At 50.5% G+C, this 26,878-nt stretch overlaps 1 protein-coding gene across 5 annotated transcripts; it reads left to right on the top strand.

Annotated features, from left to right (window-relative positions):
- The first annotated feature begins 585 nt into the window (after positions 1-585).
- On the top strand, positions 586-18,576 carry LOC138755015 (rhomboid-related protein 4-like). Of its 5 annotated transcripts, none has more exons than XM_069920155.1 (7): positions 586-712; positions 4,360-4,834; positions 10,296-10,425; positions 12,092-12,261; positions 13,513-13,670; positions 15,780-15,959; positions 18,470-18,576. In XM_069920155.1, exons 2-6 carry the CDS (start codon positions 4,420-4,422, stop codon positions 15,936-15,938), a joined length of 1,032 nt encoding a protein of 343 aa, XP_069776256.1. In that variant the 5' UTR covers positions 586-712; positions 4,360-4,419; the 3' UTR covers positions 15,939-15,959; positions 18,470-18,576. The 5 variants fall into 5 exon arrangements, with proteins under 5 accessions (XP_069776256.1, XP_069776255.1, XP_069776258.1 ...); XM_069920154.1 differs by having other exon boundaries at positions 4,355-4,834; XM_069920157.1 differs by lacking the exons at positions 13,513-13,670; positions 15,780-15,959 and having other exon boundaries at positions 588-712; positions 4,355-4,834.
- The last annotated feature ends 8,302 nt before the right edge of the window (positions 18,577-26,878 follow it).

Here is a 26,878-nt window from a genome sequence, read left to right as displayed (position 1 = left end):
GTGGGGACAGGTCTGTCACTGTGTAACACCGGGGTACAGTAGTGGTGGGGACAGGTGTGTCACTGTGTAACACCGGGGTACAGTACTGGTGGGGACAGGTCTGTCACTGTGTAACACCGGGGTACAGTACTGGTGGGGACAGGTGTGTCACTGTGTAACACCGGGGTACAGTACTGGTGGGGACAGGTCTGCACTCTGTAACATCTGGGTACGTACTGATGGGGATGGGTCTGCACTGTGTCACATCAAGGTACGGTACTGGTGGAGATGGATCTGTCACTGGGTAACATCGGGCTTCGGTAATGGTGGGGACGGGTCTGCACTATGTAACACCAGGGTACGGTACTGGTGGGGTTGGGTCTGTACTGTGTAACACAGGGGTACTGTACTGGTGGGGATGGGTCTGTCACTTTGTAACACCGGGGTACAGTACTAGTGGATCTGTCACGATAATACTGGGGTACAATGTGGATTACGAAAGGAAATATTAGTGAGCAAGTTGTCAGAAGCGGGACGGGGTAGGGAAAGCCCCAATAACTTCAGGAAACATTTCATGAGCTCACAGTCAGGTGACATCAGCGGCTATTGTACCTCATCAATGTGAGTTGGGAAGGGGAGGCTCACGGCATCTGCAACTCCCACCGCCTGTCACAGGACAGATGTAGCTGAGGCATTTGCTGCACCTCAATGCGGTCATAACCTCCAGAGGAAGGTAAGGCTACAGCGCGGTCTTCCCGGAACCCTTCTACACCCTTCCATCAACATGGTTGGTTGGTAGCTGCAGGAAAGAGGAGATGGTGCAGAGGAAGCTTCCCAGGATTGAAGCCTTGAGGGGAAGACCAGATAGGATGGGATTTTGGGGCAGTGGAAGGAAGCAGATGCAGGTGGAAAAAAAACTGTGAGGGGTGTCGATCGGGATTTAGAAGTAAAACACAAAGTCCATAAACATTGTAGTTGAAGTGAAATCACAATGGAGAGACTCAGCAGATCAAAAGTGTCTTCTATACAGCAGAGTTAAAGATACACAACCAGTGTTTCAGGCTTCAGCCCCTTCCTTGGGGTCCGAGCAAAATGTAGGCAGGGGCCCTAACAATATGGCGGGGGAGGAGCACAGTCCCACAGGCAGGAGGTAATAGGTGGATAAGGGAGGGAGGGCATAGCAGCCAACAAGGAGAGGGGGGAATGGCTCCAAGTGGAGAGGGAAGGGGTGGAGAGCTTGCTGAAATGTGACAGGGAGTTGGAAAAGTGAGGGAGAACGGGGAGTGGGCTAGTAGAAACCAGGGAACTCGTTGTCAATGGAGAGGTCCAAGATTGGAAATTAGGTGGTGTTCCTCCAATATACAGGTGGTCTGGGTTGGACATGTCAGTGCAGAAGTGGGGGGGTGGAATTAAAATAGTCAGCCACCGGGAGATCCCTGTCGCTCTAGCAGACAGAGCTGAGGTACTCAGCGAAACGATCTCCAGGTCTGCCTCCGGTCTCTCCAACATAGAGAAGACCCCCTTCAGGTGCACTCGATGCAGTAGATCCCTCCCTAGATATACTGGTGAATCTGCAGGGGTCGTCAATTGCACCCAGTGGCCTCCTAGACTGAGCTCAGACTGGGAGGTCACTCTGTTGAGCCCCTCGGCTCTGCCACCGCAATAGCGCAGATCTCCCGGTGGCCGCCCATTTCAATTCCCCGCCCCATTCCCTTGCCAACACATCTACAACCGCCAGGCTGGCCGCAAATCAGAGGAACACCATCTCATCCTCAATCTGGACATCCTCCAACTGGATGGAAATAATAGACTTCTCTGGTTTCCGTTAGATCCCCCCGCTCATCTTTCCCCATGTCTCCTTCTCTCTCTCTCTCTCCTTTTCCCTCCATCTCTTTTCACAGCCATCAATTCTCACCTTTCCAATTAGCACTTTTTCTCTCTTGGTCTGGACTCCTTCCCCTCCCGCTCTCCCCATTCTTTCCCCCAGACTTTAATTCAGACACCTGTCTTTATACAGTCTCGTCTCAGGGACGGGCTCAGGCTCTGAAACGTCGGAAATATATCTGTGGACGGCTGAGTTCCTCCAGCGTTAATTGAGCGTTTAGTCCAAAAAGATTCTCCACCTGCAGAAGTCAGGGCCAATGGAAGGTGATAATGACGCAGATCATGAGGAATGTGCAAGGGATTTAGTGAGAACTTCTCCGAGAACCTCCACAAGGCAGCTTGGATAAGAGGCCCATCCTTCCCTCTGCTGGTCGAATGAGGGATGGCAAGAGGGAGGAACAGGCAGCGATAAAACATGAATGTCTGCAGAAACCGGGGTCGAAGTAAAAACACAACGCTGGAGAAACTTTATAGAGCAAAGTTAAACATGATGAAGGCCTCAAGCCTGAAACATTGGTTCTGAGTGATAGAAAGGACACTGTTTGACCAGCTGAGTGTTTCCAGCCTTGTGTTTTTGCTGGAACAGGCAACAGAACGCCAGACGGTGTGAAACCCAAAAGTCTGCAGACCCTGTGATTAGTCGTAAAAAACACACAGTAAACGCTGGAGGAACTCAGCCGGTCTCGTAGTATCCAGAGGGGGTAAAGTTACATCACCGACATTTCAGGCCTGTGCTCTCCTTTGAGGTTCAAGCAAATAAACAGGAAGGTGTCTGGATAAAGACTGGAGAGTGGCAGGGGTGGGGAGGGTGGGATGGGTAGGGGGTGGGGGAGAGACCAGACCAACAACCAAAAGGTGTTAGTTGGACGTGATAAGAGAAGAGGTGAGAATTGATTTTGGCTCCGTGATAGGAGACAGAAGGAAAAGGGAAGAAAGAAAAAGGAGAGGAGAAAGAGAAAGGAGAGGAGAGAGAAAGAGAAAGGAGAGAGAGAGGAGAGAGAGAAAGAGAAAGAGAGAGGAGAGAGAGAGAGAGCTGGGAGAAATGTAATGGGGAAAGGGGGGTGTTTAACTGAAAATGGAGGTCGATGTTAATGCCGTCCAGTTGGAGGGGGCCCAGATGGAAGATGAGGGGCTGTTCCTCCAATTTGTGGATGATCTCTGACATGAGCTCCTTGACTTCTTTGCAGAGGGTTGTGAACGGGGCTCAGATGATCACACACAGCCCCACCCACCCCCTATCCCCCACTCTGCACTTCCCTCTGCTTCAGTAAATCAGCCAGCACATTAAACTATTCATGTGCACCCTGGCCCCACCTTCTTTACAGCCACCCATCTTCTCCAAACCGCCCCCCCCCTCCCACCACTGTCGGGAGGAAGATTCACGAGTGTGAGGTCACCCGCTGGGCGATGTTTCCTTCCTGCTGTTATCAGACTCCTGAATGAACCTGTCCAGCTGGTTGCAGACTGGGAGATCGCTTTGTTGAATACATTCGCTGTGTCCCCACAACAGCAATGGCCAACCCTTTTCAAATTAGCACCTCATTCCCACCCCCCACCCCCCCCCCCCCCCACAGGTCTGTCCATGGCCTCGTGTACTGCCAAACCAGGGCTCCCTGCAAACTAGAGGAACGACACCTAATCTCTCGTCCGGGTGCCCTCCAACCAGACACCAGTAACATTGATTTCTCCAGTTACTACCAGCCCATTCCCCTTTCTTTGTCTCTCTTCTCCATCTCTCTCTCCTTGTCTCTCTTCTCCATCTCTCTCTCCCTTCCCCCTCCTTTCAGAAAGCTACCCCCTCTCCCATCACTTCTCAGCCTGTTCTCCCCCCCCACTTACCTCCCCTGCCCCTTCCTCCCTCTCCTCCTCCCATGCCCTTTCCTCCCTCTCTTCTTCCCCACCCCTTCCTCCCCCCCTCGTCCTCCCCCCTGCCCCTTCCTTCCTCCTCTCCTGCCCTTTCCTCCCTCCTCTCCTCCTCCCCTGCCCCTTCCTCCCTCTCCTCCCCCTTTATTTGGACTCCTACCTGTTGCTCCCTGGCCAGGCCTGAAGCATTGGTCCCTCTTATGCTCTTATTGGGAGGAGAAGGGTACAATGGAGGGGGGGGGGCAATGGGGAGGAGATAATGGGGAGGGGAGAGGGCAATGGGGAGGGGACAATAGAGAAGAAATAATGGGGTGGGGACAATGGGGAGTGGAGGTAACAATAGGGAGGGGAGGGGTGAATCGGGAGTGGAGTAGGAATGACAGGACAGAGGGACAACTAAACCCAGCTCCTCCAACCCTAGGGGTGGTTAGAACCACGGAACATTGCAGCACAGTAACAGGCCCCTTCAGCCCTTCTAGTCTGTGCCAAACCTTTTTTCTGACTCATCCCACTGCTCTTCACCCAGTTCATCACCCTCTATTCCCCTCCCATCCATATACCTGTCCAAATTCTTCTTAAATGTTCAAATCTGTGTTGCTGATTGAAACGGGACGTTGCTTCTTGCCAGAGCAGGGACTGGGCCATTACGCGAGAGAGAGAGTGACGCAGACCTGGCTCCACAGAGAATGCCCAATGGAGGAGTTGTTGGCCAGCTATGTCATCTTCCTCCTTCTACTCCTCATTGAGACCAAGGGAATTCCCCCGGTCACCCTGGCTGTCATCGTCCTCAACATGTTCATCTTCCTGGCGCCCGAGCTTAGCGCTGGCGATGTCTGCCTGAGCGTCTCAACCACCGTCTACGACTGCGAGTGGCAGCGGTTGCTGCTGGCACCCCTGCACCACCTCGACGTGGACCACCTGGGCTTCAACATGGCCTCACTGGTGTGGAAGGGCAGCCGCCTGGAGCGACGGGTGGGCAGCGCCCGCTTTCTCTTCTCCCTCGCCATCTTTGCCCTGCTCACCGGCGGCACTTACCTCGGCATCAAGGCCACTCTGGCTGGCCTCCTGGCTGAGAGGTTCAGTGTGGACTGCGCCGTGGGCTTCTCAGGTAGGGCAGCTGGTGGAGGGGGACAGGGGAGGGAGGAGGTGGTCACGGAGAGGGGCGGGGAGAGGGGTCACAGAGAGCAGCAGTGGGTTTGGGGGGATCAGATGTGGGGTTCAGTGGGGATCGAATGTGGGGTTCAGTGGGGATCAAGAGTGGAGTTCAGTGGGGATCTAGTGTGGGGTTCAGTGGGAATTGAATGTGGGGTTCAGTGGTGATCTAGTGTGGAGTTCAGTGGGGATTGAGTGTGGGGTTCAGTGATATCAGTTCTTTATGGATTTTTATTGTCCAGCAAATCACAAAATTCTTCAGACACCATGGATGAGGTTAAAAATAAACCACACACACACACACAAACACACACACAATGCTGAGAAGCTCCGCAGATCAACCCGTGTCCTTTATGTAGTAAAGGCAAAGATACTGTTGTCTCATGGTAATCCCCTGGACAAGTCCAAGAAATCAGGAGAGCAAGATTTTCAACAATGATTTTCTGATGCAACATGAAATTGGTAAATTTTTGAAATTGGTAAATTCATCTTCTCTATGTGCCCATCACTCATTAGTACAATTTAAAGTTGTCCATCAAGCTTACTGCTCCTATGTTCACTTGGCTAAATTCTGTTCTAATATTTCTTCAAAATGTGACAGATGTAAGACTGAAGAATATACATTGTTTCACATGTTGGTCGTGTCCTTATCTGTCCATCTATTGGGGAAGTATTTTTCATACCTTGTCTTTAATTTGATTCCTAATCTTTTTCTTGCCCTCGTTGGAGCGAGTAAGGTAACTGACTTGAACTTGTCTGGGATCCAATCCCCGTTTGGCTCCATTTGCTCTCTTTACCGCCAGGAGAGCCATATTAGTGAGATGGAAAAGTACTGTCCCCCCTACTTAATCTTGATGATTTTGGGGGAAAAAATGAGATGTTCTACTATGGAAACGGATTTTAACTTTGCAAGTCATGGGGTCCTTTTCTTAAATATTTTCATCATTTATAAGATTATTTCGATTCCCCTTTTGTGGTTTGGCTGTTTTTTTTCTTTTTACAGTCGTGGAACACACGTTCAGCCAATAACTTCACAAGAGGAGAGGAGTTAGATTTAAAAAAATAAAAACAATAGAATCGGAATGAGAATCACAAAATTGGTGGATTTGCAAAACTGTTATAAATTACAGTTCCGTAAATCAACACTATTCAAAAATAAATCATCCACGCAAGAAAGGAAGAGTGAGGCCATGTTTGTGGTTTGTTGTCCATTCAGGAATCTGATGGCAAAGGGGAGGAAGCTGGGTGTTCATCTTCAGGCTCCTGGACCTCCCTCCCGGTGGTAGCAGAGTGAAAAGGGCACGTAGGTGCCTTGCGGTCTCTCCGATGCAGAGGACACGTTCGCTCTGCACTCTGTCCGCGTCAGCGACAGGGATCTCCCAGTGAACAACCAATTCAATTCCATGCCCCCTCTCTAGTGTCCGTCCACAGCCTCGTACTGTCTAAGCAATTCCACCCATAAATGGGAGCAGCTAAACATCATCTTCAGTCTGGATTCTCTCCAAATGGATAGAATTAACCGACTTCTCCAGTTTCTGTCAGCCCACTCCCCACTCTCCCTCTCTTTCCCCATTCCTCTGTCACCTTTCCTCCAGTTTTCCACCCCCTTCCCTCTCCATTCAAAGAGCCATCCCCCCTCCCCCTGTTTGTTGCTATTCCCTCCCTCCCTTATCCACCTATTACCTCCTGCCTCTGAGCCATTACCCCTCACCCCCCACCATTTTGTTCAGGCCCCAGCTGACATTTTTCCGCACCTTGATGAAGGGTTCAAGCCCGAAACGTTAGTTCTGTATCTTTATCTCTGCAACATAAAGGACACGGTTTGACCTGCTGAGTTTCTCCAACCTTGTGTTTTCACTTCAACCCCAAGTCTACTGACTTTCATGTTTCACTCTATGCTCTAAATTCATCTCTGCTGTCTACACATAGAACCATCCTTCTACGATTCCAGGGAATAAAGTCCCACCCCATTTAACCTTTCCCTGTAACTCAGTTCCTGAAGTCCGGGCAACATCCTAGTAAATCTTCTCTGCCCTCTTTCTATCTTATCTTTCCTGTAGTTTGGTGCCCACAATACTGCAAATTTGGCCTCACCAATGTCTTGTATAACTTTACCAGAACATCCCAACTCCTGTACTCAATACTTTTGATTTATGAAGGCCAATGTGCCAAAAGCTCTCATTACAACCCTGCCCACCTGTGACACCACTTTCAGGGAATCATGTATCTGTATTCCAAGATCCCTCTGTTCTACCACACTCCTTAGTGCCCGACCATTTAATGTGTACGTCCTTTCTTGGGTTGTCCTTCCAAAATGCAACACCGTGTACTTGTCTGCATTAAATTCCATTGGCCATTTTTCAGCCCTTTTTTCCAGCTGGTCCACATCCCTCTGCAAGCTCTGAAAACCTTCCTCGCTGTCCACAGCGCATCCAATCTTAGTGTAATCTGCAAACTTGCTGATCCGATTTCCCACATTATTATCCAGATCATTGATATAGGCAACAATGGTCCCAGCACAGATCCCTGAGGCAACACCACTAGTCATAGACCTCCAGTCTGAGAAGCAATCTTCCACCACTACTCTCTGGCATTCGTTTGCATGTCTGTCTGTCTGTGTATGTGTGTGTGTGTGTCCATCTGTATGGGTGTTTGTGTGTGTGTGTGTTTGTGTATGTCTGTGAACATGTGCGTGTGCGAGTCTGTGTATGTCTGCGTGCGTGTAATCGTGTGTGTGGGGAAAGTTTACACATTCTCCCTGTGACTCTGTCAGTCTCTCATCCTCCAGAGACTCTAATTCCCTCCCACAGCGAAATAGCAGTCCAATGGTCGGCGTACATTTGATGGGCTGAAAGGCCTGTTTAGGATTGGACTCGCTCTGACTAATGGCTGAATCCCACATCAAGGGAAATTCAAGAAGGGATTGAGCCTTCATGAGGAACTAGGCCGGGAACCACCCCTGAGCTTCTGTCTGGGCACTCTTCAACCGAATGGCATTGACCTCGACCGGTTTCTGTCAAAACCCCCCTCCCAAAATCCCTCTTTCCCCATTCCTGTCTCCCTTCCTCCAGCTCCCAACCCCCTTCCCTCTCCATTTAGAGAGCTACCCCTCCACCCTCCCACCTCTCTCGTCTCCCCTCCCACCTCCCACCTGTTAGCCTGTGCTCCCCCTGCCTGCTTTTTGCTGATGCCATAGACTCATAGAACATTTACAGAACAGAAACAGGCCCTTTGGCCCTTCTAGTGAACAGCCCTGACATGCAGCTAGACCAGATCCCCCTATGCCCTTCCCATCCACGGAGATTATCGTGGACTTCAGGAGGACCAGGATCAATCACCCTCCGCTACACTTGGAGAGAGTGGAGACACCAAGTTCCTTGGATTCCTCTGAACTAGTGACCTATCGTGGACACTCGACATCTCATCACTTGTCAGGAAGGCGCGACAGCGACTGCACTTCCTAAGAAGATTGAATCGGGCAAGGCTACCGACCACCATCATGTCAACTGTCCACAGGTGGTCTATCCAGAGTGTCCTGGCTAGGCTGCATCATAGTCTGGGAACGGTTGCTGGAGAGAATTGGATCAGAGGGCAATCCACAGGACCATAAGAGCGGCAGAGAGGGTCACTGGCGTCTCCCTCCTCCCATCAACTGGGATCATTGTCTGAAGACGGTGCACAAAATTATTGAGGACCCCCTTCCACCCCCACACTTTCAGCTGCTCCCATCAGGAGGATCAGAGGCAGCGAAACCAGGCTGAGGAACAGCTTTTTCCCACGGGCAGCGAGAACCAAAGGAACTGCTCACACCGACCCTCCGAGACTCTCATATTCACAAAACATTATTTATTTATTTGAATAGATGAATACCTGTCCTGGATATGTAGTGTCTGTTTGTCTTTGTGTTACGTCTAGTTGTGTATCTGCGTATTTTGCACCGAGGACAGGAGATCGCTGTTCTTGTGCAATCAGATGACAATAAACTTAACAGTAGAAGATCCTGAGGGATGGGCTTTACAAGCTTGTAGGGAGGAATAACGTGATTAGGGCCTCGAGTGCTGAAGGCCTCTTGATTGGGACAGAGGTTTGTAGCTGGAGCTGGGGTGGCCGATGGATCAAACAGGAGTCTTGGCTGCGGGAGGCGAATCCACGGGCACTTGGCATCTCTGAAGTGATCTCTTTGCTTCTCTTTTTCTCAGACTGTAATCCATGCCGGGTGCCTTGCAGCGAGCAGCAGGCAGTTTTGTCTTATATTAAATGTTCCCTACTGTTACATTGTACCAAGTGCTGCAGCAGAGCACGGATGAACGTGACTGTAGCCAAGTCTGCTTTTATTGCTCTCCCTGCCACTGGACCTGGTTTCCCTGGTGCAGGTGACGTCACTGGCATGTCGGCGTTCCCGCCAATATTCAATGTTTCCTGCCTTGTGGGCTGTCGGCCAAGAAGATGGGCCATTAGCCCGCGCGGGCTATGAGTGATTGCCATTTTGTGTTGCCTCCTGGAGAGCAGGTCGCGACAACATGGTCATTTCTTAGACGATTGTGAGCAGTTTTGGGCTCCTCATTTAAAGCTGACATTGGTGAGTGTTATATCGTCAGGATAATGTGAACTATTTTGTAACCGCGTAACAACACACCCTTCTCACTGTAGTAACTGTAGTGCACCACTCTGGGCCATATGTATATGTATATGTGAGTGTGTGAACAGTTTCCTGAGATAGTGGAAGGCATCAGTAAGTAAAGTCTCTTCTGTTATTTAAGAAGCCTTCCAGGTAACACAGGGACGTAACAGAGAGGGTTTAGAGGATGATTCTGAGAATGAACGGGTTATCATATGAGGAGTGTTTAACAGCTCCGGGCCTGGACTCTTTGGAGTTTAGGAGGATGAGGAGGATCTCATTGAAACATTTTGAATGTTGAAAGGCATGGTCGGAGTCGATGTACAAAGGTTGTTTCCCACAGTGGGAGAGTCACGGACAAGAGGGCACAACTTCGGGAATGAGGGGTGTCCACTTAGAACAGAGTTGCAGAGAGCAGTGAATTTGTTGCACAGGCAGTTGTGGAGGCCGGGTCATTGGGGGTATTTAAGGCAGAGATTGACAGGTACTTGATTAGCCAGGGCACCAAAGGTTATGGGGAGAAGCCAGGCAGTGGGACAGGGTGGGGAAATGGATTGGCTTATGATTCAATGGCGGAGCAGACTCCATTGTCTGAAAGCCCTGTGAACCTCCTCGGCCTTGCAGATTTTCCGTTCCCATCTCTGGTGACGGCTTTGAATCCACTCGGCAAGAGCGCCGCGCATTGAGGCTGGCACAACAGACTTTCTTGCTCGGCCCCTTCTTCCTTGAGGGGATTAGCTGGGTTGTCCAATGCCCCATCGAACTCCTCACACAGCTGTTTCATTGCTCTCCCCCACAGGGATCCTGTTCGCTCTGAAAGTAATCAACAACAGCCAGAGCGGAGACAGCCACATCCCAGGGCCGTTCCCGATCAAACGCCGGGACGCATGCTGGGCAGAGCTCGTTCTGATCCACTTGCTCTCTCCAAGGTAAAGGGCGATCCTGTCCTCTCCTGGCCTGTTGAGGGGGGTGCTGGGGTGGGTGGGAAGGGGGGGGCATTGGGTGCACAAGCTGTCGGCAGGCCACTGACCCGCCAGGTGGGAGGGGAGAGACGGGGAATTGGACGGGGTGCCAAGATTCAGGGGGTTTTTGAAAACTCCGGGTTCAATCCCTGACTCTGTTCTGTGTGGGGGGAATTTGCACATCCGCCCTCCCACCTACTCCCCTCCCACACTACTCCCACACACTCAAAGCTAAGTGGCCGGGGTGTCTGCAGATCAGACCCAGCTCAGAGACACAGTCCACACTGTATGGACACTCTGCCCGTTCTTCCCTCCTCTCCTCCTCCCCCTGCCCCCTTCTTCCCTTCTCTCCTCCTCCACCTCCCCTTCCTCCCTCCCTCCTCTCCTCCTCCCCCTTCCTCCCTCCCTCCTCCCCCTTCCTCCCTCCCTCCTCTCCTCCTCCCCACCCCCTTCCTCCCTTCCTCCTCTCCTCCTCCCCAGCCCCTTCCTCCCTCCTCTCCTCCTTCCCCCTCCTCTCCCCTCTTCTCCCCCTGCTCAATTGCTGGTGAGCCTCAGCAACCATGGAGTGAAGGAGACCAGCAGTGTTTTGGGTTGGGTCCCTGATCAGGATTGGGGGGATACACTGCATTGTGGGGCCTTGATCCAGATTGGTGGAGTACACTGCATTGTGGGGCCCTGATCTGGATTGGTGGGGTACACTGCATTGTGGGGCCCTGATCCAGATTGGTGCAGTACACCTCATTGTAGGGGCCCTGATCCAGATTGGCGGGGTACACTGCATTGGGCTTTGCCCCACACTGAGTCCTGGTTGTTCCTGTCCTGCTTGTGTGGGACCAGACCCGAGTCCTAAGCCAGTGCACCTCTAGCTGAAGCCCACCCATTCCTGTGCCCTCGGAGCTGGGGGTCAAGGGGGACACAAGATGAGATTTCATGTGGTTGAGAAACTCACCCAAAGCAGATCATTCTTCCTGAACCTGGTAACACAGGTCAGCATGGTTCAGTGCACATCTCACGCCCGCCCGCACGTAAACACGTAAATTCCCAAAAACACGTATCTGCACACACAGAACTATGTATTCACACACACACAAAGGCATAGAATTAGTGGGATGGGTCTGTAACTGTATAACACCAGGGTGCAGTTCTGGTGGGGACGGGTATGTCACTGTGTGACACTGGGATACAGTACTGGTAGGGACGGGACTGTTACTGTGTGACATTGTGATACAGTACTGGTGGGGTTGAGTCTGTCCCTGTATAACACCGGGGTACAGTACTGGTCTGTCTCTGTGTAACACTCAGCTAATGTACTGGTGGGGACAGGTCTGTCACTGTGTAACACTGGGGTATAGTACTGGTGGGGACGGGTCTGTCACTGTGTAACATTGTGGTACAGTACTGGCTGGGATGGGTCTGTCACTGTGTAATACCAGGGTACAGTACTGGTGGGGTCAGGTCTCTTTCTGTGTAACACCGGGGTACAGTTCTGGTGCGGACGGGTAACACTGGGATCATACCAGGAGTATAACTACTTTGGGCCTGATTGTATAAACAGTGAGTCGAGGGATGATTGAATATCTGCTGAGACATGCAACTGTTTTGATCCTTTACCTTTTCTTTATGCTCTGTTTAGATCTTCCTTTGTCGGCCATTTAGCAGGCATCCTTGTCGGGCTGGTCTACGTCAAGGGGCCCCTGAGGATGATCATGAACTGGGTCACAGGCAAGGAATATGGGAATGTCCGCTTTGCTGAGTGCTGCCACCTCTGTCGGAATGTCTCGCTGGAGAGTGAGCCGTACAGAGGTGAACCTCCACTGGGATCTGTTGGGCTGGTCCAGGGGACGTGGGATAAGCTCTGGTGTTGCTCAGTGGGAAGTTACAACCTAGGGGACCAAGGTCTGGGGTGGTCTTGATTCTAATTCCAGGCAACTTGGTGGCACAGCAGGTAGTCTGCATTCATGGTAAAAAGCATTCTGTAGCGTTCTATCCAGGCAAGTCAGCATCTACAGCACCTCATGCAAAAACATCAAGGAAACATGCACGTTTAATTCAAGCCAGAGGCACAGCACAACCTACCAGCCCACATCACGCAGCACAGCCTACCAGCCCACAATGCACAGTACGGCCTACCAGCCCGCATCACGCAGCACAGCCTACCAGCCCACAATGCACAGCACAGCCTACCAGCTTGCATCACGCAGCATGGCCTACCAGCCCACAATGCACAGCATGGCCTACCAGCCCGCATCACGCAGCACGGCCTACCAGCCTGCAACACACAGCACGGCCTACCAGCCCACATCATGCAGCACGGCCTACCAGCCCACAATGCACAGCACGGCCTACCAGCCCGCATCCCGCAGCACAGCCTACCGGCCCACATCACACAGCAAGGCCTACCAGCTTGCATTGCACAGCACGGCTTACCGGCCCACATCACGCAGCACAGCCTACCGGCCCACATCACGCAGCACGGCCTACCAGTATACATCACACAGTACGGCCTACCAGCCCACATCACACAACACGTGTGATCAACCTACTGTCTATCAACCTTCATCACACAAATCAATCTGCTGAGCTCTGTACATTTTGAATGGTGGGAGGAAACCAGGGCCCCTGGAGGAAACTCACGCAGACATGGGGAAAATATAGAAACTTCTTACAGACAGTGCGGGATTCAAACCCCAGTCGCTGACACTGTAACAGCTTTGTAATCAGAGTTCAAACCTGTCAGCGTCCTCTCCTGCCTCCTTCAGGAACTCACTCTGTCACAGGATTAACATGTAAACACTACACACATCCACACACATACACACACACACCTACTCTCACACACACCCCCACAACTCACACACACCCCCAGACACACCCACTCACACACACACATCCATACACACTCACACACACACTGACACAATCGCGCGCGCGCACACACACACACACACACACACACACACACACACACACACACACACACTTATACATGGGCACACATACACACTCATAAATACTCACACACACAATAATGCTCTTGTGTTGCATTATTTATAGAACCATCAAACTCAACAGCGCAGAAACAGGCCCTTCAGCACATCTTGTCCATGCCAGACTCTTATTCTGCCTCATCCCATCGACCTGCACCCGGACCATTTCCCTCCATGTCCCTCCCATCCATAGACCGTGCACATTTTTCTTCAATGCTGTCAGAGGTCAGAATCAAATCCGGGACTCCAGATCTTTCAGCCCCTCCTCAGGACCAGTGCTGGTGGGGAGTGGGCTTCAGCCATTGGTTCAGGAGCTGGCAAGGTGGACCCCGAATTAAGAGGCAGCTGCCATGGCAGTAGGGGGTGGGGGGGTGGCTAGGCGTGAGGTGGGTGAGGGGAAGGAATCTCTGTGATCCGGTCAGGATGACCCCTTCCCACACAGCATCTCCCCCTGGGCCAACACTCCTGTACAGGAATTGAATTGTTTAAATGCTCTAATTTGGGTACTATCCAACACCCATGGAAGTTCGTGCAGTAATAACTAATGCATTTTGAGCAGGTTGATGGGACTAGCAGAGTGGTGGTTGACACAGGCTAGAAGGGCTGAATGGCCTGTTTTTGGTGCTGTAGCATTCTATGGATAGATAGATTGTAAGAATTAGTGTGGGGAGGAGTGTTACAGTCAGTTAAGTGGTGCAGGGTCTACTGAAAACGAATTTGATCAAGGGGGTCAGAGATGAAGTGAAACAGTTTTCCTCCCCACCGGGGATAGGTGAGATAAGAACTAGAGGTCGGGGGTTAAGGGTGAAAGGGAGAGGTTTAGGGGAACCTCTTCACGCAGAGAGGGGTGGGAGTGTGGAACGAGGCAACGAATGAGGGCTCAATTTGGGCACTAGAAAAGTTGGGTTAGGTCTGCAGACGGGAGGGGTATGGGCCGGGATGAGGCAAAATAATAGTTCAGAATGGGCTAGATGGGCAGAAAGGCCTGGAGAGCTCTGCGAGTCTGAAAACAATGCAAAGCCCAAGCACTTTTTTTTGTTAACCAGATAATTCCATTTGAGACCTTGATGTCAGCAGGAAAGCAATGGAATCATCGAATATAGGAGCAGGAAAAGACCATTCAGCCCCTCGACCCTACACCACACTTCGATATGATCGAGGATGATCTCACCCCCGGTGCCTGCTCCGGATATGGTGCAGTCTTCAAGCTCATTGCGCCCACAGTTCCTGCCCATTTAACCAGGCCCCACAGTTCCTGCCCCTTTAATTGGGGTCCACAGTTCCTGCCTCTTTAAAAGCAGGCCCTACAGTTCCTGCCCCTTTAATTGAGGTCCACAGTTCCCACCCTTTTAAGGAGGGTCCACAGTTCCCATCCCTTTAAAACCAGGGCCCACAGTTCCCACCCCTTTAACCAGGGTTCACAGTACCTGCCCCTTTAACCGGGGCTCACAGTTCCTGCCCTTTTAACTGGGGCCCACAGTTCCCACCCCTTTAACCAAGGGCCAACAGTTCCTGCCCCTTTAACCGGAGCCCACAGTTTCCACCCCTTTAAACAGAGCCCACAGTTCCCGCACCTTTAACCTCACCAGGAACTGAGTTTCTGATCCTTTAACACTATCGAGCCCTTCATTCCCATCCATTTAACCAGGACCACAGTTTCCAACCCTTTAACCAGGGCCCCAGTTCCAACCCTTTTAACCAGGGCCCCAGTTACCGTCCCTTTAACCATACCATATCCTCAGTTCCCAGTGCATGGGGCTCAAACCAGATTACTGGAGGGGGTAGTCTGAGGGCTGGGATTCAAGCTGGATTACTGGAGGGTTAGTCCAGAGGGGGATGAAGTTCCAGCCAGATTACTGGAGGGTTAGTCTGGAGTGGGCTGGGTTTAAGATGGATTACTGGAGGGGTAGTCCAGAGGGGTCTGGGGTCCGAGCCGGATTACTGGAGGATGTAGTCCGGAGGGGGCTGGGTTTCGATCCGGATTATTGGAGGGGGTAGTCCAGAGGAGGCTGGAGTCCAAGCTGGATTACTGAAGGGGGTAGACTGGAGTGGGCTGGGATCAAAGCCAGATTACTGGAGGGTTAGTCCGGAAGATGGTGGTGTCTGAGCTGGATTACTGGAGGGGGTAGTCTGGAGTGGACTGGGGTACGAGCCAGATTACTGGAGGGTTAGTCCGCAGGGTGCTGGAGTCCGAGCCAGATTACTGGAGGGGGTAGTCTGGAGGGAGCTAGGGTCCAAGTCGGATTACTGGAGGGGGTAGTCCGGAGTAGGCTGGGGTTACATGAGCAGAGCCTTCTGGCTGATACTTGGCAGGCATTTTGCGGTCTCTTCCAGATCACCAGTGCCCGGCTCCAACCAGACAGCGGAGACAGCGGAGGAGGTGCTGACAGTTCGGACACTGGCCCCACTTCACCACCCCACCCCCGCCCCACAATCCTTCCATGGATCGAGGCTGCTTCCCCCCACCTAACCCTTTCCCTGTCGCCAGGTTAGATGCTGCCCAGTGGGAGACAGGTGAGTGGAGGTAGTGTCGGGGGCAGAACACGGGGGTTGATCATGGGGAGGGAGTGAGGGGGCCAGGGTACAGGAGCAGGGACATCCCCTTACAGCTGTACACTGGCAATACCAGGTGACAACCAACGTGTTTTGGCCCACGAACCTCGGCCGGCCAGTTAACCTACAAACCCCGTATGATTTTGGAATGCGGCATCGAGTGCCTGGGGTAAAGCCATGCAGACACAGGAAGAACAAACAAGTAAAACACAACAGTCTGCAGACACCGTGGTTAAATAAGCGCTGGAGAAACTCAACATGTCCAACAGTGTATGTTATATTGCAAAGATAAAGATTCATCACCAACGTTTTGGGCTTGAGCAAGATATGGAAAAATGTCAGAGAACATGTGCACAGCGTCAGATTCAAACCTGTGTAGCCTGAGCTGTGATTGCAATGGACTAAGGGTCTCGACTGAGAAGCATGGGGACATTGTGTGCAGGAGCCAGGGCTTCCCTGTACAAGACGCTGGGGAGACAGCTACGAAACAGGGGCAGGGGGAGGAAATGATAGGCCAGGGTGTTACCGGAAATGGTGATGCCTCGAGTTTACAGGAAGAGGCTCATCACTCTCCTCTGTGGAGCGCTCCTAATGGAGGTCTACAAGATTGTGAGAGGCAGAGATGGGGCGGACAGCCAGTGCCTGCTCCCAGGGCAGGTGTAGCAAACACCAGAGGACGTCCATCCGAACTGACGGGAGGGGCGTTCAGGGGAGGCATTTCTTTTACACAGAGAGTTGAGGGGGCCCAGAATGCCTTGGTAGTGGAGCGGAAACATTAGGGGCATTTAAGGGACTCTTAGACGGGCCCACAGATGGAAGGAAAATAGAAGGTTATGGGTTAGTTTGCTGAGTAGGTTCATGTACGTCACCAAATCATGGGGTCGTACTGTTTTATATCAGCCGATGGCCGACCCTTATCAAGAGTTAATCAATCACGGCGGGCATGGATACGGCGAGTAGTTAGTCTTTTCCCGAGGGCAGGAGGTTCTAAAACTGGGTGGTGCATGTTGGAGGTGAGGGGGTAGAGAGTCGAAAGGGACCCAAGGGGTTGGTTTTGTGCGGTTCGAGCTGCTGGGCAAAGATGAAAGTCCATTCAGACTGGTTCACGGTCAGGAACGGCTTGAAGGAGCAGAGGGAGGCCATCTGGCCCATTAGGTCTGCCCTGCCATTCCACCGTGAGCTGATCCATTCTCCCACTCAGCCCAACTCCCCATAACCTTCGATATCCTGACTATTCAGATACCGATCAATTTCTGCCTTAAATACACCCAACAACCCGGCCTCCACAGTAAACTCCAGATGTGCACCAGGCTCTGGATAAAGAAATTCGTGTTTCAATCCTGAAGTTGGGCCCCCTTGTCCTCAACTCCCTGACCGTGGGAAACAACTTTGCCACATATACTCTGTCCAGGACTTTCAGCATTGGAAAAGGCCTCGAGGAGCACCCCTCCCCCCCCACAACCTCGTTCTTCTGAACTGCAAGGAGAAAAGTCCACGAGGGACGTGGGCCACCACAGGCAAAAGGGATGAATTCCAGAAGGGACATGTTGGGCCAAAGGGCCCTTTTCCGTGCGATGAAGCAGTTCTGCAGCCCAAAATGGTCACCAAACAGCATCCAATTAACCGTAGCCCACACCCGATGTGGGTGAAAGCTTCTGACCCCTTCAAGTCAATAGAAGACCAAAAGAACTTATATTTAAAATTACAGTGTGGTAACAGGCCATTATGGCCCACGAGTCCATGCCACCCAATTTACACCCCATTGACCTACAACTCCCTGAGTTTCGAACAGCGGGAGGAAATGGGAAAACCCACTCAGACACGGGGAGACCGTACAAACTCCTTACAGACAATACCAGACTAGTACACCAGTCCCAATCGCTAGCGCTATAACGGCGTTGCACTGGCCACTACGCCAACTGTGGGCTTCCCGCTGACTGTGTCCGATTGCCCTCATCCATGGCTTGAGAGTTTATTACTACTGGGGTGGGGGAGACATCCTCCAGTTTCGGGGGAGTGGATTTAGGACAGAGATGAGGAGGAACGGATTCTCCCAGAGAGAGAGATCAGTGGAAATTAAATATATTCAAGACAGAGATAGATGTTCGGAAAACTGAGGGTTACGTGGAACAGCTGAGCCCCACCGCGACCACGGCAGGAGGGTCTGATTGGTAAGCAGCTGTCGGATATCTGGAGGTACACACAGAGCATGAGAGGAACTTTGTGGGGCAGGTAGCGTCCGTGAAAGTGCAGTAAGACTTGCTCTGGGTCCAAAACGTCGTCTGTATAACCTTCCACAGGTGTTGCCCGACCTGCTGAGATCTCCCAGCACTTTCTGTGTCTCTCGAGGAATGCATCGGTTCTCTGCCTTTTTGCTGCCTTGAAGATTAGGTGCTATATAAATGCAAGTTTTATTCTTTAATTCATTGTCCAACTCAATCCTCAGAAAACAACCTTGCAATTTTTTTTAGGTGGAGTCTGACGATTGCAGAGCTGGGGAAATAGCAAAAAAGATTATTTCTATCAAGACACTGAGACTGAAGGAAAATTGAAGCAATAAATGTTTTCATCCAGTAAACTTTTGTTCACTTGCAAAACAGGTCCGGTTTCTTCACATTAAAAACCCTGCAGTTTGAAAAGCAAAGAGAGAGTTGGGACCATCCGATTCACTGCTTCCGAAAGAGACGAAGTGGAAGCTGAAGATGATCAGGAGAGGGGGCAGTGAAATCAGTGTGGGGACTGACACAGGGCTGTGGGGAGAGAGCAGGGCAATGGGGTCAGTGTGGGGACCGACACGGGGCTACGAGAAGAGAGTGGGACAGTGGGATCAGTGTGGGGACTGGTACAGGGCTGTGGGGAGAGAGCGGGGCAGTGGGGTCAGTGTGGGGACTGACATGGGGCTGTGGGGAGAGAAAAGGTTAGTGAGGGACTGATTCAGGACTGTTCAGAGAGAATGGGGCAGTGTGGCTGTGGGGAGAGAGTGGGGCAGTGAGATCAGAGTGGGAATGACACGGGGCTGTGGGGAGAGTGGGGCAGTGGGATCAGTGTGGGGACCGACATGGGGCTGTGGGGAGAGAGCGGAGCAGTGGGGTCAGTCAAGCCCATGAGCCTGCACTCCTCAAACACACCATTTAATCTTGAACTCCCGTACCTTTTTGGAACGTAGAAGGAAGCCCACACAGACATGGGGAAAACGTACAAACACCTTACAGACAGCGCTGGAATCGAACCTGGGTCATCAGTGCTGTGAATAGTGTTGTGCTAATCTCTCCAATAAGATCACATCTGGTTTTTATTTCAGAATTCTGTCTCTTATTTTCATTTATGAACTCAAACATTTCTCCAATTCAACTTTCCTTCACTCTCTGGTCTCACCCATAAGAAATAGGAGCAGAAATAGCCTATTCAGCCCATCTAGTTTGTTCCACCATTCAATTCCTCTGCACCTCTGTACCGGCTGGATGCCCTTCAATCCTGAAGTTGTGCACTCTTGTCTGAGACTCTCCCACTATGGGAAACATCGACTCCGTCCACATCTTTCAACATTCAAAACACTTCAATGAGATTCCTCCCCCCCCCCCCCCACCCCACTCTCCAAAACTCCAATGAAAACTCCAACTCCAGCTGTCAAACGCTCCTCATATAAATAACCCTTTCATTCCCGGACCTATCCTTGAAAATCTTCTCTGAACCTTCTCCATCGTCACATCCTTTCTTAATGAGCCCAAAATTGCTTTTCGTGAGGTTTCCCCAGGGTCTTCTAAAGCCTCAACATCACATCCCTGCTCCTACAGTCTATTCCTCTGCAATTGAGTTCCACTGTCCTTGGTGCGATTCCATCTCAAGTCCCTGTGCAGATGTCAATGTTCTAGACTGGCCATTGAGAGAGGGTGGGTGGGCTGTGCCAAATCTTTGAAATACTACATAATTGGGTTGCTGTTGCCAGCTGGTCCATGGCATTACTGCTGACCTCAGAGAAGTCCAGCACAGAACCAGGCCCTTCACCCCATCACCTATATTAACCATTTTGCCGATCTGCACAAGACCTTGACTGCCCGCACTAAGACCATTCTTCCAATTCCTTGAGTGGTTAGATGCCTCCTGGAGGGCACTGAGGGCAAGAAGGGCTCCTGAATGACCTCGAGCTTCCTGATCATGTCCGAGGTTTGGGAATGGAGCATGGCCGATTGAACAGCGGGAACGCTGGAGGCGAATCCACGGGCACTTTTAAACAGTGTAGACAGGCCATTTCGGCCCACATGTCCGCACCACCCAATTTACACCCCATTAACTTACACCTGCGTACATTTCGAGCGGTGGGAGAAAACTGGAGCACCCGAAAAAACCCGCACAGACACGGAGAGAATGTCCAAGTTCCTTACAGACAGTGTGGGATTTGAACCCCGCACTAACCGCTACGCCAACCATGAAGGCTCTCTGCTTCTTTCTCTCTTACTGTAAAGGGGGGGGGGGGCATCAGGTGACACTAATGGCGACTCTATCTACCTTACCAACAGGCAGGGCAATTTGGTGTAATATTACATGTCCTGTACTATTACAGGACAACAAAGGCATCTTGAAACGCAGCCTCTGGATCCACTTGCACCACCTTGCCTGTTAGCTGGTGCCAGGTACGAACCCTCTATGATATCAGATGCTCTTTCCCCCCACCTGAAACCACGTGGGCTATGGAGACTTCTCCACCTACTGAGGTCAGGGTGGGTCTGAGGTCTTGCCTCAGTCCTCCCGGGTGACCTTGGGTGTGGTGGTGAGTAATCTGCCACTGAGGTCAGGACAAGGTCACAGCTATCGTCCAGTTGGTTGTTGCTCTCACTGCATTTATGCGGAAGCACAAGGCTGAGGGGGTGATAAATTGGATTAGTAAATATGCAGATGTTACTAAAATAGGTGGAATTGTGGATAATGAAAGTTTTCAAAGATTGCAGAGGGATTTGGACGGCTTAGAAGAGTGGGCTGAAAGATGGCAGATGGAGTTTAATGCTGATAAGAGCTTAATTTTGGTAGGAATAATCAAGACAGGTGTTACGATCCCAGAGGACCCCAAAACCCAGCAGCGATATTCACCAAGACAAGTAGTTACTTAAACAAAAGTTGTTTTTAATTATTTTTAAACATAAAAACAGAATCAAACTTTATCTCTATTTACTTAACTAACCCAACTTAACCCCCTTCTAATTCTTAGCACACGTATATGTAATGTGTGTGCAACTTTAAGAAAAGTTCTTTGGTTCACAGTTCAATCTCACTTCTCATTCTTCCAAGTTCACTGGTTGCAGCAAATTCTTATACAGTGCACAAAATTTGACTTTGGTGCTCGAAAGGTAAATGTTTACCTTTCTTTATAGGTTTGCAGAGAGCGATTTGTTGTTCTGGGATTTATCCAACTGAGATACCACCATTTGTCACCCCAATGTCTTGCTGATGAAACTTGTCCCATCAGGGTTCTCCAGATGATAACCTCTTTCCTTTAGGCTATCACAGAGTTCCTTTCTGTTCTACTTATTCCAAGAGAAACATTAGATAGATAGCACTTCCAGCCATCCGCCACTCTGGAGTTTCATGGCATAATTTCAATTAGCAGCTACTTGTGAAATGTGCATAGCATTCTCCATAGTTTCTGAAAAGTCACTGAATATGAATTCTTCAGTATTTCAAATAAGATCTGTTTTAAAATGTGTGTATGTATGTAACCTACTCTAATTTTACCAATTTATCTCCCAAATACATCTACAAATATTCTATCACACAGGACATATGCAGTAAATGGGAGGGCATTGAGCAATGCAGTGGAGCAGAAAGATCTAGGAATAACGATTCCTGAACCTGAAGGTAGACTCTCATGTGATAGGGTGGTGAAGGCAGCTTTTAGTATGCCGACCTTTATAAATCAAAGCATAGAATACAGGAGTTGGGAGGTGATGTTGAGACTGTTCAGGGCATTGGTGAGGCCACATTTAGAGTACTATGTGCAGTTCTGGTCACCAAATTATAGGAAGGATATCAACAAGGTAGAGAGAGTGCAGAGAAAATTTATGAAAATGTTACCTGGGTTTCAGAAACTAGATTACAAAGGAAGATTGAACAAATTAGGTCTTTATTCTTTGGAGCATAGAAGGTTGAGAGGGGATTTGATAGATGTATTTAACATTACAAAAGGGATAGTTAATGTGGATAGGCTTTTCTCCATTGAGAGTAGGAGAGATTGAAACAAGAGGTCATGAGTTAAGAGTTAAGGGGGGGAAAGTTTAGAAGTAACATGAGGGGGGTCTTCTTACTAAGAGACTAAGGCTGTGTGGAATGAGCTTCCGGGAATAGTGGTGACAGGGCCATTTTTCTCATTTAAGGAAAAATTGGATAGGTTTATAGATGGGAGGGTTGTGGGCAGGATGCAGGAAGGTGGGACTAGAGAGAGGACTTGGTAAAGGCCTGTTTCTGTGCTGTTATTGTTATATGGATATATGTTGCATAGTTATGAGGAGGAACTGCTATTCCCGGAGGTAGGTGAATTTGTGGAATTCGCTGCCTATTGAAGCAGTGGAGGCAACCTCAGTAAATTTATTTGTTGGATAGAGTTTTACATAGTTGGGGGAAAGGCAGGTTGGTGGAGATCAGCCATGATCTCATTGACTGGCAGAACAGGCTCGACGGGCCGAATGGCCGACCCTTGCTCCCATTTCTTAGGTTCATCAAGCTTCAGAACTATTCTGGGTGCAGATATGTGTTCTATCTTTGAGTTGGGGCGAAAATGAGCTCGTTACCCCAATACAGCGAAAGAGTGTCTTCAAAAGGTCCTGCCCCTTCACAACCAATTCAGGCTTTTTGACGTCGTTGCAGTTGAAGACAAAAGCATGAAATTGCACTGAAGATCTCAGGCGTGCATTATCTGCAACAGAACCAAGGATGCAGGAACTGCTGAAGGAATCTCTTGAACAGGGTCTCATTAAAGTGACGAGCTTTGATTTTGATTGGGAGCTCGTACATTCAGAAGTCAGAGCATGAACCAGTCCTTTGACGAGTCAGCAGTCAAGAGGGACAAATTCCTGGGGAATCTGTCCTGGAGCCTCATTGTCGATCACGAAGAAGGCTCGCCAGCGGCTATTCTTGGTGAGGTGTCTGAGGAGATTTGGTACATCACCGAAGGCTCGAAAACTTCTCCAGGCGGACCGTGGAGAGCATACGGGCTGGTGGCATTACTGTCTGGAATGGAGGCACCAACTCTCAGGATAATAAACTCCAGAGGGTCGTTAACTTGGCCTGCAGCATCACGAGCACCAGACTCCACCTCATCGAGGACATCGACATGAGGCGGTGTTTTAAGAAAGCAGCCTCTATCCTCAAAATCCGCCCACCACCCAGGCCAGGCCCTCTGCTACCATCAGGAGCCTGAATACGCACACTCAGTGGCACAAGGACGGCTTATTCCCCTCTGCCATCAGATTCAATGAACCACAGACCCTGGCTTTTTCTTGCACTTCTTTTCTATTTATTTTTGTAAACAAATCTTGTGACACGTTCACGACACATTCTACTTTAGACTACACTTGCAGTGGGTTTTTTTTGTCATTGAAAAACATTAAAAGAAATGAGTTAAAAGATGTGTTTCTTACAGATACCTTTGACTTGAAAAATGTTGCTCAGTCCTTGCCACTCGTGGGCCATGGCCTGTCAGGTCAGAAGCCCGGTGGGCCTTAGACCAAGTGAAAAGGATGAGAACATTTCCTTAAACCCGCACCTTCTTGGTTCCGATATCCCACCTCAGTCTCTTTCACTCTGGGATGAACAAGACCAGTCTGTCCGAGCTCTCCAGTGTAGGCAATGTCCATCCAGGGCAAGTCCCAACCTCACAATGGTTTGAACTAGCCTTGGTCAATCCTTCCTGCACTGCTGCTTTATCTGATGACTCTGGCATTGTTACCACTGATTAAAACCCCTTCTCAATCCCCCTGCCCACTCCTTACGCCAGAGGCTCTGGGCTGGTGTTAAAGCAGCCTGGTTTGTAAGTAAAACCCTGTAACCATGCCCAAGATGGCTGCATCGCCTGGCACAAGGGGTTGCAGAGGTCGGGGAAGCAAGAGCAGGGCGTCAGACATGGATAGAACACTCCCTGCAAAAAGGAGAAGGAGAGGAGACTCCATCTAGACGGTAGCCATGGCAGCAGACCGGCGAGAAGCTCACACAGGCCCTGGGCAACGTGGCCAGGGCACCCATATGGGCTGCTGGAGACTAGCAAGGGGACCAGGTATTGCGAGCCGGGATTCAAGAAGGCACCGAGGACAAGGAGGGGATCCTGAAGGGTCTTCGGATGCTAAAGGCTTCCCGGTCATGTGGGAGGTTTGGATCTGAAGCTCAGGAGGCCCGCGGACCGAGCAGGAGGCTGTGTGGCTGTAGAGGCTGCGGGAAGGCCGGAGATGAACGCATGAACACTCAGTGTCTCAACGGGACTCCCATTTGGTTCTCTTCCTCTTACCGTAAAGGGCGCCGGACGGCACTGATGGTGACTCTGCCTTACGGCAGACAGAAGGCAATTTTGTGTAATATTACGTTCTGTACTATTACATGACAATAAAGGAATTTTGAATCTCAAACCCAGAATGTTGCAGACCGACGCAAGTTGCAAACCATTGCCCTAAACGGGCAACAAAAGCAGTCCATTTTGGAAGGTCGAACCTGAATGGCAGGATTCTTAAGTGTGGAAGGAGAGGGACCTTGGAGTCCAAATCTATAGATCTCTTAAAGTAGTCACATAGGGTCGTGAAAAAGGCCCATGGGACACTGGGCTTTGTTAATCAGAGGATTGAGTTCAAGAGTCGAGAGGTCATATTGCAACTCTATAAACTCTGGTTAGACCAAAATATTGTGTTCAGTTCTGGTCATCTCATTACAGGAAGGATGTGGAAGCTGTGGAGAGGGGCAGAGGAGATTCACCAGGATGTTGCCTGGATAAGAGAACATGTCTTATGAGGCCAGGTTAGCAGAGCTGGGACTCTCTGGAGCGAAGAAGGATGAGAAGACTCAATAGAGGTCTGCAAGATTAGGAGAGGTATGGATAGGGCGGACAGCCAGGGTGAAAGTAGCAAATACCAGAGGACATCCATACAAAGTGAGATGCTCGAGATAAGCTTTTTTACACGGAGAGTTGTGGGTGCTTGGAATGGTGGTGGAAGCTGGAACATTAGGAGACCTTTAAAAGACTCTTCGACAGGCACATGGATGAAAGAAAAGTGGAGGGTTGTGGGGAAGGGTTGAATTGTGGAGTAGGTTTGTATGGGTTGGTAGAACATCATGGATTGAAGGGCCTGTATTGTTCCATGTTCTAACAGAAGTGGGGGTTAGCAAATAAATCTCACAACTGCCAAACATTTCAGTCGCGACATTTATAGGTGGGTAATCTCCACATTGTAGTGAAACACAGAAGTCTGCAGATGCTGTTAAAACTCAAAGAAAATGCTGGAGGAACTCAGCTGGTCTCGTAGCGTCCATGGGAGGTAAAGATATATTGCCAACGTTTCAGGCCTGAGCTTCAACCAAAAAGCAGGCACGTTGTGCCAACACTGTATCAACGCACAGCCCTCAACATCCAAAGAGGGTGTACATGGCGAGGGGGTGCGGAGATTAAACAGGGGGCATGAGGGGCATTCTCTTCATTCAAGAAAGTGGTCTGTATCTTGAACAAACTGCAGGAGGAGGCTGTAGAAGTGGGTACAATGTTCGGGGTACGGATAGGAAGAGGGTTGGAAAGATTATGCAGGCAAGTGGGACAATCCCAAAATGCCAACATGGTTGGCAAGAACAAGATGGGCCAAAGGGCCTGTTCTGTGTTGTGCGATTGACTGTCAAGTGCACCCTGGCCAATTTTTAGAAAGGCATTTCCATGAGAAAGTTGGATAAATCCACAATGGGAGAAGGGTGCACGTTCACTGGGCAAGACAGGGCTCGGTGGAGTTAACAACCTGGTGTTGACGTGTAACCCAAACACAGAACCCAGCCGGTCTCGCTGTGTCCAGAGGAGGTAGAGATATATCACTGACACTTTGTGCCTCAACCCTTCTTCAGGGCATGAGTGAAAAAAGACAGGCGCCTGACAGGCTGGGGTGAGAATGGGAAGAAATGGCTGGAGGAATAGTAAAGGGTATTAATTGGAGAAGGGGCAGGAGAGGAAAGGTGAGAACTGATTTTGGCTCTGGATAAGGAGAGAGAGGGAAAGGGGAAGAGAGTCAGTTAGAGGAAAGGAAACAGGGAGAAAGAAAGGGTGGGGGAAGGGTGATTCTTACAGAAAGCAGTGATGTTAATGCCATCCAGTTGATGGGGGCCCAGACAGAAGACGAGGTGTTGCTCCCCAATTTGCAGATGGCCTCAGTCTGGCGGTTCATGCGACCGTGGACAGACATGCCAGCAAGGGAATGGGACGGGGAATTGAAATGGACGGCCACTGGGAGATTCACGCTATTGCGGCAGCCAGAGCCGAGGGGCTCAACGAAGCGATCTCCCACACCTGTGCCCAATCTCTCTGACGGAGAGGAGACCACAGCGGGAGCACCGGATGAGGTAGACAACTCCTTCAGATTCACAAATGCGGCTTCTCTTGGAAGGACTGTTTGGGGGCCCCAAATAGTGGGGAGGGAGGTGTGGACACTCGTGGAGCATCTCCTGTGGTCATTGGGGGAGGTGTCAAGGGGACAATTGTTGGGAAGTGAGAAGTGGACGAGGGATTCACAGAGGGAGAGGTCCCTGTGGAGGGTGGTGAGGGAAAAACGTGTCTAGTGGTGGGATCACATGGCAGGTGGTGGAAGATATGTTGGATGGGGAGATTGGTGGGTGGTAGGTGAGAACCTGGGAAGTGTAACCTGTTGCTTTTATGT

This window comes from Narcine bancroftii, chromosome 2 (genome assembly GCF_036971445.1).
Source record: "Narcine bancroftii isolate sNarBan1 chromosome 2, sNarBan1.hap1, whole genome shotgun sequence".
In the NCBI taxonomy this organism is placed as follows: domain Eukaryota; kingdom Metazoa; phylum Chordata; class Chondrichthyes; order Torpediniformes; family Narcinidae; genus Narcine; species Narcine bancroftii.
Note: the sequence above shows the minus strand (reverse complement) of the source record. Positions and strands in the feature narration are given on the sequence as shown.

What these genes read in the sequence shown, in the direction of transcription:
- LOC138755015 (XM_069920155.1), top strand. Translation starts at nt 4,420, where the DNA reads ATGGAGGAGTTGTTGGCCAGCTATGTCATCTTCCTCCTTCTACTCCTC. An exon ending in GGAGAGTGAGCCGTACAGAG is followed by an intron (nt 12,262 to 13,512) that starts GTGAACCTCCAC and finishes CATTATTTATAG; the next exon opens with AACCATCAAACTCAACAGCG. An exon ending in TTTCTTCAATGCTGTCAGAG is followed by an intron (nt 13,671 to 15,779) that starts GTCAGAATCAAA and finishes GGTCTCTTCCAG; the next exon opens with ATCACCAGTGCCCGGCTCCA.